Here is a 16,052-nt window from a genome sequence, read left to right on the forward strand (position 1 = left end):
GTGATCATATGAGCCATATTTTGAAAGTTGGACCTTTTCTGAAACACAAACTCTAGGATAACTGCTCTAAATTTTAAGGGAGAATTACTGAGATTGAATTACCTGACCTGGCTTAGGCCCAAAAGGTGCACATGCGTAACTTTCTACCCAAACAAAGAATGTTATGAACAATACCCAATTGTGAGTTGTAATTATTAAAGTATTACACCAGAATGTTCATTATATGTGTCCTTAAACATTTCAATTTGTAAATTCTAGTTGGCAGCCACATAATTCACAACAATTACAGTAGTAAAGATGTAAGGATTGTAATAACTGAAAGAAAAGAAAGGGTTTAAACTGGCAAACGAGATGGAGAATTACTCTAAACCTCTGTCAATGAAGTTGTTCTCAACGTGGGAAGGAGAGCGCACTGCACCTCATTGTATACCTAGGTTTGTATACCCAGCTCCAGGTTTACTCAGGACTATTAATATCCTGGGATGCTAGATTTCAAGTTAACGTCAATAAATCTATGAATCTGTCTAAAAACTTCTTTCCCTCAGAACTTGTACGTTTAAGCTACTGGAAGTGAAACTAGCAAAGCCGTTTGATACAGAGATCTCCAGTGTAACTATATGTGCTTCAATGAGTGTTGGGGTAGGTGCAGTATGTTTACGATAATGTCTTTGTAAAATTTTTATGCATGTTTATTGTTTATACATGTTTGTATAAGTTTATAAAATGTTTACTACACTCTCTAAAAACTTTTATCCTAAGCCTGCTAGTTCTCAGTTGCAACTATCAAACATGTTCAAGTGTTGAGCATTAAATGTATGTAGAAGCTATACACCTTTGTAAGATGTGAGTTTTGCAGCAGTATTCGTTGCATTATGAATAACTACCATCATCTTATCTCCTCCTATGACCTAGGATGCTTGTTCATCTGGTTTCATTACTCATACATGATTTATGTTTAGTATCCATGGAAATCTTGGGCATCCATAATAAATAATGGGTTTCTCTGGATAGTAAGCAATATTCTGTCAAAAACCTCAATTTGGTCTCATACCATCCTCAGCTGAGTCAGTTAGCTGACTAATTGGTCACTGGGCAAATATTCCATCAAATTTGTCAAAATTCTGTTCAGAAATCTTCGTATTTGAAAATGGGACAGAGATTGGAAAATATGAATTTTCGTTTTGTAAAGCTTTCTGTAGTAAGCTTCCTTGGACCGGAATCAAACTTCCAGCACATGAAATGTGTCATATGTCATCTATAGTTGACAAACTATTTGGTTTCTGGAGAAGAATTCGGTCAAAACTGTAAAATTTCGGTCGGGGAAATTTCGTCTTCAAAAACTGAAAATGGGACAAGAAATGGGAGAATATGATTTTTTAGATTTGTCGGGGATTTTTACTTCCAGTACCTCAATTTGGTCTCATACCATCCTCAATTAGCTGACTTATTGGTCACTGGGCAAAAAAATCATCAAATCTGTCAAATTTAAGTCCAGAAATCTTCATATTTGAAAATGGGACAGAGATTGGAAATAATGTATTTTCGTTTTGTAAAGCTTTCTGTAGTAAGCTTCCTTGGACCGGAATCAAACTTCCAGCACTTTAAATGTGTCAAATGCCATCTATAGTTGACTAACTAATTGGTTTCTGGAGAAGAATTCGGTCAAAACTGTAAAATTTCGGTCGGGGAAATTTCGTCTTCAAAAACTGAAAATGGGACAAGAAATGGGAGAATATGATTTTTTAGATTTGTTGGGGATTTTTACTTCCAGTACCTCAATTTGGTCTCATACCATCCTCAATTAGCTAACTAATTGGTCACTGGGCAAAAAAATCATCAAATCTGTCAAATTTAAGTCCAGAAATCTTCATATTTGAAAATGGGACAGAGATTGGAAAATATGTATTTTCGTTTTGTAAAGCTTTCTGTAGTAAGCTTCCTTGGACCGGAATCAAACTTCCAGCACTTCAAATGTGTCAAATGCCATCTATAGTTGACTAACTAATTGGTTTCTGGAGAAGAATTCGGTCAAAACTGTAAAATTTCGGTCGGGGAAATTTCGTGTTCAAAAACTGAAAATGGGACAAGAAATGGTAGAATATGATTTTTTAGATTTGTCGGGGATTTTTACTTCAAGTACCTCAATTTGGTCTCATACCATCCTCAATTATCTGACTAATTGGTCACTGGGCAAACATTCCATCAAATCTGTCAAATTTCTGTCCAGAAATCTTCATATTTGGAAATGGGACAGAGATTGGAAAATATGTATTTTCGTGCTGTAAAGCTTTCTGTAGTAAGCTTCCTTGGACCGGAATCAAACTTCCAGCACTTTAAATGTGTCAAATGCCATCTATAGTTGACTAACTAATTGGTTTCTGGAGAAGAATTCGGTCAAAACTGTAAAATTTCGGTCGGGGAAATTTCGTCTTCAAAAACTGAAAATGGGACAAGAAATGGGAGAATATGATTTTTTAGATTTGTTGGGGATTTTTACTTCCAGTACCTCAATTTGGTCTCATACCATCCTCAATTAGCTAACTAATTGGTCACTGGGCAAAAAAATCATCAAATCTGTCAAATTTAAGTCCAGAAATCTTCATATTTGAAAATGGGACAGAGATTGGAAAATATGTATTTTCGTTTTGTAAAGCTTTCTGTAGTAAGCTTCCTTGGACCGGAATCAAACTTCCAGCACTTCAAATGTGTCAAATGCCATCTATAGTTGACTAACTAATTGGTTTCTGGAGAAGAATTCGGTCAAAACTGTAAAATTTCGGTCGGGGAAATTTCGTGTTCAAAAACTGAAAATGGGACAAGAAATGGTAGAATATGATTTTTTAGATTTGTCGGGGATTTTTACTTCAAGTACCTCAATTTGGTCTCATACCATCCTCAATTATCTGACTAATTGGTCACTGGGCAAACATTCCATCAAATCTGTCAAATTTCTGTCCAGAAATCTTCATATTTGGAAATGGGACAGAGATTGGAAAATATGTATTTTCGTTTTGTAAAGCTTTCTGTAGTAAGCTTCCTTGGACCGGAATCAAACTTCCAGCACTTCAAATGTGTCAAATGCCATCTATAGTTGACTAACTAATTGGTTTCTGGAGAAGAATTCGGTCAAAACTGTAAAATTTCGGTCGGGGAAATTTCGTGTTCAAAAACTGAAAATGGGACAAGAAATGGTAGAATATGATTTTTTAGATTTGTCGGGGATTTTTACTTCAAGTACCTCAATTTGGTCTCATACCATCCTCAATTATCTGACTAATTGGTCACTGGGCAAACATTCCATCAAATCTGTCAAATTTCTGTCCAGAAATCTTCATATTTGGAAATGGGACAGAGATTGGAAAATATGTATTTTCGTGCTGTAAAGCTTTCTGTAGTAAGCTTCCTTGGACCGGAATCAAACTTCCAGCACTTTAAATGTGTCAAATGCCATCTATAGTTGACTAACTAATTGGTTTCTGGAGAAGAATTCGGTCAAAACTGTAAAATTTCGGTCGGGGAAATTTCGTCTTCAAAAACTGAAAATGGGACAAGAAATGGGAGAATATGATTTTTTAGATTTGTTGGGGATTTTTACTTCCAGTACCTCAATTTGGTCTCATACCATCCTCAATTAGCTAACTAATTGGTCACTGGGCAAAAAAATCATCAAATCTGTCAAATTTAAGTCCAGAAATCTTCATATTTGAAAATGGGACAGAGATTGGAAAATATGTATTTTCGTTTTGTAAAGCTTTCTGTAGTAAGCTTCCTTGGACCGGAATCAAACTTCCAGCACTTCAAATGTGTCAAATGCCATCTATAGTTGACTAACTAATTGGTTTCTGGAGAAGAATTCGGTCAAAACTGTAAAATTTCGGTCGGGGAAATTTCGTGTTCAAAAACTGAAAATGGGACAAGAAATGGTAGAATATGATTTTTTAGATTTGTCGGGGATTTTTACTTCAAGTACCTCAATTTGGTCTCATACCATCCTCAATTATCTGACTAATTGGTCACTGGGCAAACATTCCATCAAATCTGTCAAATTTCTGTCCAGAAATCTTCATATTTGGAAATGGGACAGAGATTGGAAAATATGTATTTTCGTTTTGTAAAGCTTTCTGTAGTAAGCTTCCTTGGACCGGAATCAAACTTCCAGCACTTCAAATGTGTCAAATGCCATCTATAGTTGACTAACTAATTGGTTTCTGGAGAAGAATTCGGTCAAAACTGTAAAATTTCGGTCGGGGAAATTTCGTGTTCAAAAACTGAAAATGGGACAAGAAATGGTAGAATATGATTTTTTAGATTTGTCGGGGATTTTTACTTCAAGTACCTCAATTTGGTCTCATACCATCCTCAATTATCTGACTAATTGGTCACTGGGCAAACATTCCATCAAATCTGTCAAATTTCTGTCCAGAAATCTTCATATTTGGAAATGGGACAGAGATTGGAAAATATGTATTTTCGTGCTGTAAAGCTTTCTGTAGTAAGCTTCCTTGGACCGGAATCAAACTTCCAGCACTTCAAATGTGTCAAATGCCATCTATAGTTGACTAACTAATTGGTTTCTGGAGAAGAATTCGGTCAAAACTGTAAAATATCGGTCGGGGAAATTTCGTCTTCAAAAACTGAAAATGGGACAAGAAATGGGAGAATCTGATTTTTTAGATTTGTCGGGGATTTTTACTTCAAGTACCTCAATTTGGTCTCATACCATCCTCAATTAGCTGACTTATTGGTCACTGGGCAAAAAAATCATCAAATCTGTCAAATTTAAGTCCAGAAATCTTCATATTTGAAAATGGGACAGAGATTGGAAAATATGTATTTTCGTGCTGTAAAGCTTTCTGTAGTAAGCTTCCTTGGACCGGAATCAAACTTCCAGCACTTCAAATGTGTCAAATGCCATCTATAGTTGACTAACTAATTGGTTTCTGGAGAAGAATTCGGTCAAAACTGTAAAATATCGGTCAGGGAAATTTCGTCTTCAAAAACTGAAAACGGGACAAGAAATGGGAGAATATTATTATTTAGATTAGTCGGGGATTTTTACTTCCAGTACCTCAATTTTGTCTCAAACCATCCTCAGTTATCTGACTAATTGGTCACTGGGCAAAAATTCCATCAAATCTGTCAAATTTCTGTTCAGATTTCTTTTAAAACAACTTGACAGACATTCTGAAAATGTTTATTGTAAAATTTTACTATTAATTCTAATGCTCACAACGTTTTCCAGAACTTCAGAAGATCACTGAGAACGGATGAAATTTACCTCAACAATGGACTAGCAGAATTGGATTACTGCTTCTCATTTCAGGTCTTATACTCATTTAGTTGTACGTTTTAAAATTTGTTCACTGTATGCCTTATTCACGTTTTTACTTCGTATATATTCAAACGACCTTCATTTGCTTCACAGTTCTTTCAATCTAGCTTAATTTTAGGCGAATTGGTATACGCATCCAAAATTGCATACCTTCTACCACCATATTTCCCTTCGGCTGTTATGTGTTTTGTAACTTTTTTCGTAAGCGTTTTGCCATTCGAAAGAAGCAATCGCACATTAATAGATATTAGATATAGGCTAACTGACACTAGCTCAAGTACGTGTTATGATTACACACTGCACAGTGCACACATGATGTGTATTCTTATTGGGATAATCGTACTTTGATGAATCTTTTTCTTGTCGTGTCATTACTTGGGTGTAGAGTCGCTTAAATATTGTGAGCCAATAAACTGTTATTGTTTTAAAACTATATTTATTACTAAACGGGTCTATAATCTTTAAATAGTAATGTCAATAAGTTGGCTGCATAAGTGAGGAAAAAACGTGTGGCAAAGGTGATTACTTATAGGAACAGTGAACATCTATGGAATAGTGGACTGTAAAGTGTACGTAATCATGTCGGTTTAAAGTAAGCTTTAAAAAAGCAACATATAACGAGTTACTTTCAGTGACACTGACCACACTCTCATAAAACTATCACACATCACGGTATGTAATCACACATCACGGTATATAAACTGTCAGTAACCGTGTTTAAATACGAGAGGCCATAAAGTTACGGTGAAATTTGCTATACTTCTTATACACTATAAGGCCCCATGTAGCCGGTGGCCCCGACATGATACGACATATCTCGACACGTCGGGGTTTGTCGGGATATGTCGGGGTTTGTCGGGGTGTGTCGGGGTTTGTCGGGGTTTGTCAGGGTTTGTCGGGATTCGTTAATAATGGATGAAAAGTGATTAGAAGTTGCCTAAAGAAGATTGATCAATGGCAGTCACGCGCTGTTGATTTTTAAAAATTTTTAAAAATTTTTTAAAAATTTAAAATTTTTTAGTTTTTAATTTTTTTAAAATTTTTAAATTTTTTAATAATAATAAACAGCAAATACAACCAGTGTACCGCTGTCATGTAGCCGGTGGGCCCGACATGATACGACATATCTCGACACGTTGGGGTTTGTCGGGATATGTCGGGGTTTGTCGGGGTTTGTCGAGCCTGGAGGCTACATGGGGCCTACTATAGTAGTTTGTATTCTTCTAATGGGAGTACACTAATTGGAGGCATTCAGGCACTGGCCCCTAAAATGAGAAAAACTTTCAAAATTACGTCATTTTTGGGTTAATTTTGGTTGACCAGATTTTAATTTCTGTTGATTTGTCTGCTATTACTGCTCTTGATATGTTATCTTCAAGGGTATTTCATGGTTAGTTTATAATCATGACAAAGGTAACTGTATTGCTGCATACTCCATTGACCGTTTTGCTCTTCAGTATCCACATTATTTGAAGAGAGAGGAAAAACATATTAAAGCTGAAATTTTCAAAGGGAAGAGATTTCAGAAAAAAACTATCCTGGGAAAATTTTAAAATTGGGCTTCGGGCTATCCCCCTCGCCCCAAGTCCCTTTTAAATTTTAAATTTAATATTAACAAAACCCAAAAAGAGGGTTTTTTAAAAACCCCTTTTTCTTTCAGCGTAAATTTCCCCAAAGGCCCTAACAACTCATGAATTTTTACTTTCTTTTAAATTTCCCTAGTAAATTTTTAAATTTTCCCACTGAATTTTAATTTTTAAAAATCGCCCCGTCCCAACAAAAAATTTAACCCCTAAAATATAATTTTTTTACATAAAAAACCTTTTTTTCAATTAAGCAATGTCCCCAGAAGAAAAAGGGTTAAAAAATTGTTTGCAAAAGGGGCCCTTTTCCCAATTGCCTTGCGTTCAAAACTCTCCCCAAAAACGAACAAAAAAACATGGCGTCTTAAAAATTTTTGGTTTTTTAAAATAAAATTTCCCCTCCCCTTACGTGGGGCGGTACGGAACAGTACCGGGGCGGAAATTCGAAATAAATCGAGCCCGCGGCCCCCCAAAAAATTGTTTAGGAGCACGTTTTTCCTTTAATTTTTTTTTAGTGGATTTGGATCTTTTTACCCCGTAGTTTTTTATTTCCGGGGGAAAGGGGGACAAATTTTTTGTTTTAAAAAAGGGTTTTTTGGCCCGTCCCAAAACCAACATAAAAATCAAAGTTTGACCTCTCAAACCCCCCGGGGGACTTCCCCGGGCCAAAGCCCTCCCAAAATGGGCCGAAAAACCAGCTAAAACCAACCTTTAAAAAACTTTAAACCCCCGTTGGTTTATGTTTCCGGGTAGGGGGGAAAAGTTTTTTTTTTAAAAAAAGGGGGTGCCCCCCCAAACCAACATAAAAATCAATTTCGACCTCCCCAACCCACTCCGGGGCCAAATCCCGGGGCCACGCCCATTCCAAAATGACCGAAATCCACAAAAACCCCGACTTTAAAAACTTTTAACCCCCGTAGTGCTTTTTTTGTTTCCGGGGGAGGTTTGGGGCCCTTTTTTAGTTTTAAAATGGGGCCCGCCCGTCCCCCAAACCCCCAAAAAATCAAGTTTCGACCCTCCAAACCCACTCGGGGGCCCCTCCCCGGGGGCCCCCCCCAACCCAAAATGGGCCCCAAATCCAGCCCAAATCCAGAAAATTTTTAAAAACTTTTTCCCCCCCTTTTTGCTTTTAAATTTTCCGGGGGAGGGGGGGACCAAGTTTTAGGGTTTTTTAAAAAGGGTTTTTTTGCCTGTCCCAAACCATCAAAAAACAAGTTTCGACCTACACCCACCGGGGCCCCTTTCCCCGGGGGACCCCTCCCCAAAAAACCCCAAATCCAGCTAAAATCCCGACTTTAAAAAAATTTTCCCCCCTTTGTGGTTTATGTTCCGGGGGAGGTTGGGGCATGTTTTTGTTTTAAAAAAGGCTTCTTCCTGTCCCAAAACCCAAACATTTAAAAACAAGTTTTTGACCTCTCAACCCACCGGGGAAATTTCCCCGGGGCCCCGCCCATTTCCCCAAAAAACCGAAATCCAGCAAATCCCCGACTTTTAAAATTTGTTACCCCTGAATGCTTTTTTATTTCCGGGGAAGGGGGGGCATGTTTTTTGTTTAAAAATTTTCTGCCAGTCCCAAACCATCAAAAAAACAAGTTTTTGACCTCTCAAAACCCCCTCCGGGGGCCCCTCCCCGGGGGCCCCGCCCTCCCAAAAAAAACCGAAAACCCCGCTAAAACCAACTTTAAAAAACTTTTAAACCCCCTTTGGCTTTTATGTTTTCCCTTTGGGGACATGGGTTTTTAGTTTAAAAATGGGTTTCTGCCTGTCCCCCAAAACCCTCCAAAAAAAAAACAAATTTCCCACCTTCAACCCCCCTCGGCCACTCCCCGGGGCCACGCCCTTCCCCAAAAAGAACCCAAAAACCAGCTAAACCAACTTTTAAAAACTTTAAACCCCCGAATGCTTTTATTTCCCCCGGGGAGGTGGAAAATTTTTAGTTTAAAAAAAAGGGTTTTCCCCGTCCCAAACCATCCCAAAAAAAAATAAAGTTTCACCTCCAAACCCCCTCGGGGCCCCTCCCCCGGGGGCCCCGCCCCACCCAAAATGACCGAAATCCAAACTAAATCCAGCTTTTTAAAATTTTTTAAAACCCCCTTTGTGCTTTTATTTCCCGGGGGATTTGGGAAAATGGTTTTTGTTTAAAAAAAGGGTTCGCCGTCCCCAAAACCCTCATAAAAACAAGTTTGACCTCTCAAACCCACTCGGGGAACTTCCCGGGGGCCCCCCCAAACCCAAAATACCGAAATCCAGCTAAAACCCAAATTTAAAATCTTTTCCCCCGTAAATGGGTTTTATGTTCCGGGGGAGGGGGGACATGTTTTTTGTTTTTTAAAAAAGGTTTTTGCCCAAATCCAAACCAAACAAAAAAATCATGTTTCGACCTCTCAACCCACTCGGGCCACTCCCAGGGCCACGCCCATCCCAAAATGACCGAAATCCAGCTAAAATCCAGACTTTAAAATCTTTACCCCCTGTAGTGCTTTTATGTTCCGGGTGTAGGTGGGACATGTTTTAGTTTAAAAATGGCTTCTGCCTGTCCCAAACCATCATAAAAAATCAAGTTTCGACCTCTCAACCCACTCGGGCCACTCCCAGGGGCCACGCCCATCCCAAAATGACCGAAATCCAGCTAAATCCAGACTTTAAAATCTTACCCCTGTAGTGCTTTTATGTTCCGGGGTAGGTGGGACATGTTTTAGTTTAAAAATGGGGTTTTTTGGCCCCCAAACCATCAAAAAAATCAAGTTTTTGAAACCCCTTTAACCCCAAATTTGGGCCACACCCCGGGGCCACGCCCCTCCCAAAAGAAAAGAAATCCCCGCTAAACCCCAAATTTAAAAACTTTTTCCCCTGTATGCTTTTTTGTTTCCGGGGGGGTGGGAAAATGTTTTAAATTTTTTTTAAAAATTGGGGTTTTTGCCGTTCCCCAAAACCCCAAAAAAATCAAGTTTCGACCTCTCAACCCCCGGGGGCCCCCCCAGGGCCCCCGCCCAAACCCAAAAAGACCGAAATTTCCCGCCCAAAATCCAGACTTTAAAATTTTTTTTTACCCCTTAGTGCCTTTTGTTTTCCGGGGGGGTGGGGCATTTTTTTAAATTTAAAAATGGCTTTTGCCTGTCCCCCCAAAACCCTCCCTAAAAATCATTTCGACCTCTCAACCCCCTCGGCAAATCCCCGGGGCCCCGCCCATCCCCAAAAGACCGAAATCCCCGCTAAATCCCAGGGCTTTAAAAACTTTACCCCTGTAGTGCTTTTTTGTTCCGGGGTAGGGGGGACATGTTTTAGTTTAAAAAAAGGGTTTCCCGGGCCCGCCCAAACCATCAAAAAAACAAGTTTCGACCCTCCCAAACCCCCCGGGGGCCCCTCCCCCGGGGCCACTGCCCATCCCCAAAAAGAACCGAAACCCAGTAAATTTCCCAACCCTTTAAAAAAACTTTTACCCCGTAAATGCTTTTTTGTTTCCGGGTAGGGGCCCTGTTTTTGTTTAAAAATGGCTTCTGCCTGTCCCCAAAACCCTCAAAAAAAACAAGGGTTTTACCCCCTCAAAACCCCCTCGGGGCCCCTCCCAGGGGGCCCCGCCCCCTTCCAAAAGGCCGAAATCCACTAAAACCAACTTTTAAAAACTTTACCCCTGTATCTTTTTTTGTTCCGGGTATGGGACATGTTTTAGTTTTAAAAAAGGGGTTTTGCCATCCCCCCAAACCCAAAACATAAAAAAAAATTTTGACCCCCTCAAACCCCTCGGGGGCCCCTCCCCGGGGGCCACCCCATTCCCAAAAAAGACCGAAAACCCCCCTAAATCCAGACTTTTTAAAAAATTTACCCCCGTAGTGCTTTTTTGTTTTTCCCGGGGAAGGGGGGGACAAATTTTAGTTTAAAAAAGGGTTTTTGCCTGTCCCAAAAAACCCCCCTAAAAATCAAATTTCGACCTCTCAACCCCCCTCGGGGGCCCCTCCCAGGGGGCCCCGCCCCCTTCCAAAATGACCGAAAACCAGCTAAATCCAACTTTAAAAACTTTTCCCCTGTAGTGCTTTTATGTTCCGGGTAGGTGGGGCATGTTTTTTGTTTAAAAAGGTTTTTTTCCTGTCCCAAACCCCTCAAAAAAAAATCAAATTTTTTACCTCTCAAAACCCCCTTTGGCCACTCCCAGGGGGGCCCCGCCCCCCCCCAAAAAGGGCCGAAATCCAAACTAAATCCAACTTTAAAAACTTTAACCCCCCTTTTGCTTTTATTTTTTCCGGGGGAGGTTTGGGGCATTTTTTGTTTTAAAAAAAAAAAGGGTTTTGCCTGTCCCCAAAACCCTCATAAAAAATCAATTTCGGGCCTCCCCAAAACCCCCCGGCCGGGGGCCCCTTCCCCGGGCCACGCCCCTCCCCAAAAAGACCGAAAACCCGCTAAAAAACCAGACTTTTAAAAAACTTTTTTCCCCCGTAGTTCTTTATTTCCCGGGGGAGGTGGGACAAAGTTTTAGTTTTAAAAATGGGTTTTTGGCCCGCCAAAACCCTCAAAAAATCAAATTTCGCTCTCAACCCACCGGGGAACTCCCAGGGGGGCCCCCAACCCCCAAAAAAAACCCCAAATCCACTAAAACCAGACTTTAAAATTTTACCCCCGGAGTGCTTTTAATTTTCCGGGGGAGTTTTGGGCCCTGTTTTAGTTTAAAAAAAGGGGTTTTCCATCCCCCAAACCTTTATAAAAAAACAAGTTTCCCACCTCTCAACCCACTCGGGGGGCCCCTCCCAGGGGCCACGCCCCCTCCCCAAAAAGGAAACCCAAAATTCCCGCTAAAATCCAAAACTTTTTTAAAAAACTTTTAAACCCCCGTATGCTTTTTGGTTTTTCCCGGTTAAATGGGACATTTTAAGTTTAAAAATTGGCCCTTTTGCCCGTCCAAACCACATAAAAATCAAATTTTCGACCCTCCAAACCCCCTCCTTCAACTCCCAGGGGCCCCCGCCCATCCCAAAATGCCGAAATTTCCGCTAAATCCCCAAATTTTAAAAAATTTTTCCCCCCGTAGTGCTTTTTTGTTCCGGGTAAAGGGGGGGACATGGTTTTTTGTTTAAAAATGGGTTTTTGCCAGCCCAAAAAACCCCCAAAAAAAATCAAGTTTTGCCTCCAACCCACCGGGGGCCCCTCCCCGGGGGCCAAAGCCCCTCCCAAAATGAAACCAAATTTTAGCTAAATCCAAAAATTTTAAAAAACTTTTCCCCTGTTAAATGCTTTTTTGTTCCGGGGAGGTGGGGAAATGTTTTAGGTTTAAAAAAGGTTCTGCCTGTCCCAAAACCCCCCATAAAAAACAAGTTTCCCACCTCCCAAACCCACCCGGGGGCCCCTCCCAGGGGGCCAAGCCCCTCCCAAAATGACCGAAAAACCCCGCTAAATCCAGACCTTTAAAAAACTTTTCCCCTGTAGTTCTTTTATGTTTCCGGGTGGTGGGGCAGTTTTAAATTTTTTAAAAAAGGGTTTTTTGCCGGGCCCAAACCATCAAAAAAATCAAATTTCGACCCCTCAACCCACTCGGGGCCCCTCCAGGGCCACCCCAAAACCCCCAAAAAAACCGAAAAACCAGCTAAAATCCAGACTTTGAAATCTTTAAAAAAAACCCCCGTAGGCTTTTTTGTTTCCGGGGAGGTGGGGCCCTGTTTTTTGTTTTAAAAAAAGGTTCTGCCTGTCCCAAAAAACCTCATAAAAATCAAGTTTTGACTCTCCAAAACCCAAATCGGGGCAACCCCCAGGGGGCCCCGCCCCCTCCCCAAAAAAAAAACCCAAATCCCCGCAAAAACCAGACTTTAAAAACTTTAAACCCCCTTTGTGCTTTTATGTTTCCCCCGGGAGGTTTGGGGCAAAGTTTTTTGTTTAAAAAAGGCTTCTGCCCTTTTCCCAAACCATCATAAAAATCAAGTTTTCGCCTCTCAACCCACTCGGGCAACCCCCCAGGGGCCACCCCCATCCCAAAAGACCGAAACCCCCCCCAAAACCAAAAACTTTAAAAAACTTTACCCCCTTTTGTGCTTTTTGTTTTTCCGGGGGAGGGGGGGACTGTTTTAGTTTTAAAAATGGGGTTTCGCCAGTCCCAAAACCCTCATAAAAATCCAATTTTTTGGGCCTCTCAACCCACTCGGGGCCCCTCCCAGGGCCAAAGCCCATCCCCAAAAGACCGAAAATCCCGCTAAATCCCAAATTTAAAATCTTTCCCCTGAAATGCTTTTTTTTCCGGGGGAGGGGGGGACAATTTTTAAAATTTAAAAATGGGTTTTTGCCTGTCCCAAACCCCTCATAAAAATCCGGGGTTTGTTCCACCCCCCCTAAAAAAAAAACCCCCTCGGGGCCCTCCCAGGGGGCCCCCCGCCCTCCCAAAAACGACCCGAAATCCAGCTAAATCCAGAAATTTAAAAAACTTTAAACCCCTGAAAAGCTTTTTGTTCCCGGGGAGGGGGGAAAATGTTTTAGTTTTAAAAAAAGGGGTTTTGGCTGCCTGTCCCCCAAACCATCATTTAAAAAACAAGGGTTTGACCTCCAACCCCCCTCGGGGGCCCCTCCCAGGGGCCCCGCCCAACCCAAAAAGACCGAAAACCCGCAAAATCCAGACTTTTTAAATCTTAAACCCCCGTATGCTTTTTTTTGTTCCGGGTATGGGACTGTTTTTGTTTAAAAATGGGGTTCTGCCTGTTCCCCCAAAACCCTCAAAAAAATCAAATTTCCCCACCTCTCAACCCACCCCGGGCCCAAAACCCCCCGGGGCCCCCCCCATCCCCCAAAATTTTAAAGCCCAAAAACCAGCTAAATCCGACTTTAAAATCTTTAACCCCCCGTATGGGTTTTTTTAAGGTTTCCCGGGTAGGGTGGGAACAAAAAATTTAGTTTTTAAAAAAGGGGCTGCCAGTCCCAAAACCCTCAAAAAAAATCAAGGGTTTTGACCTCTTTAACCCACCCCGGGGGGCCACTCCCAGGGGGCCCCGCCCCCCCAAAATGACCCGAAATCCACTAAATTTTCCCGACTTTTAAAAACTTTACCCCCTTTTAGTGCTTTTTTGTTCCGGGGTAGGGGGGGAATGTTTTGTTTAAAAATGGGGTTTTGCCGTCCCAAAACCATTTATAAAAAAAAAGTTTCCCCACCTCTCAAAACCCCCTCGGCAACTCCCCCGGGGCCACCCCATCCCCAAAAAGACGAAATCCAGCTAAATCCAGACTTTTTAAAATTTTTTACCCCTGTAGGCTTTTAAAGTTCCCGGGGTAGGTGGGAACCCCTTTTTTTTGTTTAAAAATGGGTTCTTTGCCAGTCCCAAACCCTAAAAAACAAATTTCGGGCCTCCCCAAAACCCCCTCGGGCCCCCCAGGGGGCCCCGGGCCCCTCCCAAAATACCGAAAAACCCCTAAATCCCCAAATTTAAAAAAACTTTACCCCTGTAAAATGCTTTTATGTTTTTGGGGGAGGTGGGCATGTTTTTTGTTTAAAAAAAGGGGTTTTGCCTGTCCCCAAACCACATTAAAAAAAAAACAAATTTCGAAACCCCTCAACCCCTCGGGCCACTCCCAGGGGGCCCCGCCATCCCAAAATGACCGAAAAACCAGCTAAATTTCCCCGAAATTTAAAATCTTTACCCCGTAGTGCTTTAATTTTTCCGGGGGTTAAGGTGGGGCAAAGTTTTAAATTTTAAAAATTTATTTTTCTGCGCCCCCAAAAAACCCTCAAAAAAATCAATTTCGACCTCTCAACCCCACTCGGGGAACTCCCAGGGGCCCCGCCCCTCCCCAAAAGAAACCCAAAAACCACTAAACCAGACTTTTAAAAAACTTTTCCCCTGTAGTGCTTTTTTGTTCCGGGGTAGGGGGGACATGTTTTAAATTTTAAAAAAAGGGGTTTTTTGCCAGTCCCCCAAAAAAAAAAAAATCAAATTTCCCCACCTCCTTTTAAAAACCCCCTCCCCGGGGCCACTCCCCCGGGGGCCCCGCCCAAACCCCCAAAAAGACCGAAATCCAGCTAAATCCAAAACTTTAAAAAACTTTACCCCTGTAAGTTGCTTTTTTTTTCCCTGGGGAGGGGGACCCTGATTTTAAATTTTAAAAAAGGGTTCTGCCCGTCCCAAACCATCTAAAATCAAATTTCGACCCTCAAACCCATTCGGGGGGCCACCCCATGGGGAAAGCCCCTTTCCCCAAAAAACCGAAATCCCAAAAAAAATTCCCCGACTTTAAAATCTTTTCCCCTGTATTCTCTTTTATTGTTCCGGGGTAGGGGGGGGAAAATGTTTTAAATTTAAAAAAGGGGTTTTGCCAAGGGCCCAAACCATCAAAAAATTTAAGTTTTTTTGAAACCCACAAAAACCCCCTGGGGCCCCTCCCAAGGGGGCCAAACCCCCATTTTTCCCCAAAATTACCGAAAACCAGCTAAATCCAGACTTTAAAATCTTTCACCCTTGTAGTTTCTTTTAAAATTTTTCCCGGGGGAGGTGGACATTTTTAAATTTAAAAAAAGGGTTCGGGGCCCCGGGCCCCCAAAACCCTCATAAAAATCAAGGTTTTGGGCCTCTCAAAAACCCCCTCGGGGCCCCTCCCCCGGGGGGCCAAACCCCCCTCCCAAAATGACCCCAAATCCACTAAAATCCCAGACTTTAAAAAACTTTAACCCCCCGAGTGCTTTTTTGTTCCGGGGTAGGTGGGGGCATTTTTTTTGTTTTAAAAAAAAAGGGTTTTGCCTTTCCCCCAAAACCCTCATAAAAATCAAGTTTCGACCTCCCCAACCCCCTCCGGGGCCCCCCCAGGGCCCCCGCCCACCCAAAATGGGCCGAAATCCCGCTAAATCCCGACTTTTTAAAAACTTTACCCCTGAAATGCTTTTATGTTCCCCCGGGGAGGGGACAAGTTTTTAATTTTTAAAAAGGGTTCTGCCTGTCCCAAACCAAAATAAAAATAAGTTTCGACCTCCAACCCCCCTCGGGGCCCCTCCCAGGGGGCCCCGCCCCTCCCAAAAAAGACCGAAACCAGCTAAATCCAAATTTAAAAAACTTTACCCCCGTATTTCTTTTTTTTTAAAGTTCCGGGGTAGGTGGGGGGGCAAGTTTTTTTTTGGTTTTAAAAAAAAGGGTTTTCTGCCTGGGCCCAAAACCCTCATAAAAATCAAATTTTTTGACCCC

The 16,052-nt window shown here is 41.6% G+C and overlaps 1 protein-coding gene across 1 annotated transcript; it reads left to right on the forward strand.

Moving 5' to 3' along the window:
- The first annotated feature begins 284 nt into the window (after positions 1 to 284).
- LOC134818141 (phosphofurin acidic cluster sorting protein 2-like) lies at positions 285 to 6,885 on the forward strand. Its single transcript, XM_063827574.1, has 4 exons — positions 285 to 434; positions 546 to 639; positions 5,243 to 5,323; positions 6,790 to 6,885. The coding sequence occupies exons 1-4, from the start codon at positions 352 to 354 to the stop codon at positions 6,883 to 6,885; spliced, it is 354 nt and encodes a 117-aa protein (XP_063683644.1). The 5' UTR covers positions 285 to 351.
- Positions 6,886 to 16,052: the final 9,167 nt, after the last annotated feature.

The sequence above is a fragment of the Bolinopsis microptera genome, chromosome 7, assembly GCF_026151205.1.
Source record: "Bolinopsis microptera isolate Bmic1 chromosome 7, MBARI_Bmic_1.0, whole genome shotgun sequence".
NCBI lineage: Eukaryota > Metazoa > Ctenophora > Tentaculata > Lobata > Bolinopsidae > Bolinopsis > Bolinopsis microptera.